The sequence below is a fragment of the Benincasa hispida genome, chromosome 12, assembly GCF_009727055.1.
Source record: "Benincasa hispida cultivar B227 chromosome 12, ASM972705v1, whole genome shotgun sequence".
Classification (NCBI taxonomy): domain Eukaryota; kingdom Viridiplantae; phylum Streptophyta; class Magnoliopsida; order Cucurbitales; family Cucurbitaceae; genus Benincasa; species Benincasa hispida.
Window position 1 is genome coordinate 2827748 of NC_052360.1, and position 1727 is coordinate 2829474.

Consider the following 1727-nt stretch of genomic DNA (forward strand, 5'->3'; position numbering starts at 1 on the left):
CCTAAGCATCCCTTCAGCCACACCTCAACGCACACACTGTCTTCTATGCATCCAAGCCTTCAAACATGCCTACACAATGCATCACACAACTCCCCGCCTAGCTGTCTCACTCTTGTCGTGCACCTAACGCACTTGCCTTGCGTATACAACACTAACCTCCTAAGGCCTTGATCACCGCATGCCCCTCATCAACGAATGGCAAGCTCCCGACCATTGTACACTTACTAACTAGCGCCTACACATCATGCCAATGCCCAGTTTTGTTTGCTTAAGCCATTTGCCTAGCACCGCCCACTCTTATCATTGCCTAAGACAACACACTTAGTCGCATGCCACACTAACCTCTAAAACCCTTGGCTGCCGCACATTCCTTACCAACACATGGTGCCTTCATGCGTCCAACACTTAACCATCACGACCAATCTTTCCAATTGCTCGCCAAACCTCCACTAACAAGGCCATCGCACATGGAAACCTCTCATTAATGCACAGGCCGTCCAGGCCTAGTTCCTATACTTGGCCACATTTTACTTGCTAAGGCTAACCTCGAGGCTACTCGTGGATGACAACTTTCAACACTTAGAATTTCCTTCCTTCATTTTCCTTATTCCTCAACTTTTCCCTGCAACATAACATTAACTCATATTTAAATCAACTCAATATATTCATTAACATATTTAAATAGGAAAAGTAGGGTTCAGGGTTTACGATTTACCTCCCCTTTAAGAAATTGTCCTCGAAATTTGGTATAGGGATATCAACTGAACAACTGAGGATATCTACTTCTCATTCGCTCTTCGGCTTCCCATGTAGCTTCCTCAATGCCATGATTCCTCCATAATACCTTTACTAATGGTATCATCTTATTTCTTAGCACTTGCTCTTTTCTATCAAGAATCTCTACTGGTTCTTCCTCGTATGACATGTTTTCTTTTAATTGCACTGGCTGTTCGGGAAACACGTGGGTAGGATTTAACACATACTTCCTCAACATCGGTACATGGAAAACATCGTGGATACGAGCTAACTCCTTGGGTAAAGCTAACCTGTAAGCTGCTAGACCAACACGTTCTACTATCTCGTAAGGTTTGATGTACCTAGGGCTCAGCTTCCCTTTTCTTCTAAACCTAAGTATCCCTTTCCAAGGAGATAACTTATGGAATACCTGATCATCGACTTCAAATTCTAGTTCTCTTCTCCTTTTATTCGCATAAGTCTTCTGCCTATCTCGGGCTGTTTTAAGATTCTCTTTGATAAGCTTAACACTATTAGTCGTCTGCTGAACAAGTTCTGGGCCTATCAGCCACCTTTCTCCTACTTCATTCCAACACACTGGAGTCCTACAAGATCTTACATACAAAGCCTCATATGGAGCCATACTGATACTTGAATGATAACTATTGTTATACGCAAATTCGATTAACGACAAATGTGTATCCCAACTGCCCTTAAACTATAGTACACATGCACTCAACATGTCTTCTAACGTCTGAATCGTCTGCTCCGATTGACCATCTGTCTGCAAATGAAAAGTTGTATTGAAATATAACTTAATGCCCATAGCCTTTTACAAACTAGGCCAAAACTTCGATGTAAACCTTGAATCTCGATCTAACACTATCGATACTAGAGCTCCAAACAGGCTCACTTTGCTATCAACATACATCTTAGCCAACCTGTCCAAGGTGAAAGTAATCTTAATTGGTAAGAATTTGGTTATTTCTGTC

General features: G+C 42.1%; 1 protein-coding gene across 1 annotated transcript; it reads right to left on the reverse strand.

Moving 5' to 3' along the window:
• Positions 1-757: 757 nt before the first annotated feature.
• On the reverse strand, positions 758-1378 carry LOC120066978. Its single transcript, XM_039018315.1, has one exon. The coding sequence runs from the start codon at positions 1376-1378 to the stop codon at positions 758-760; it is 621 nt and encodes a 206-aa protein (XP_038874243.1).
• Between the last annotated feature and the right edge of the window lie 349 nt (positions 1379-1727).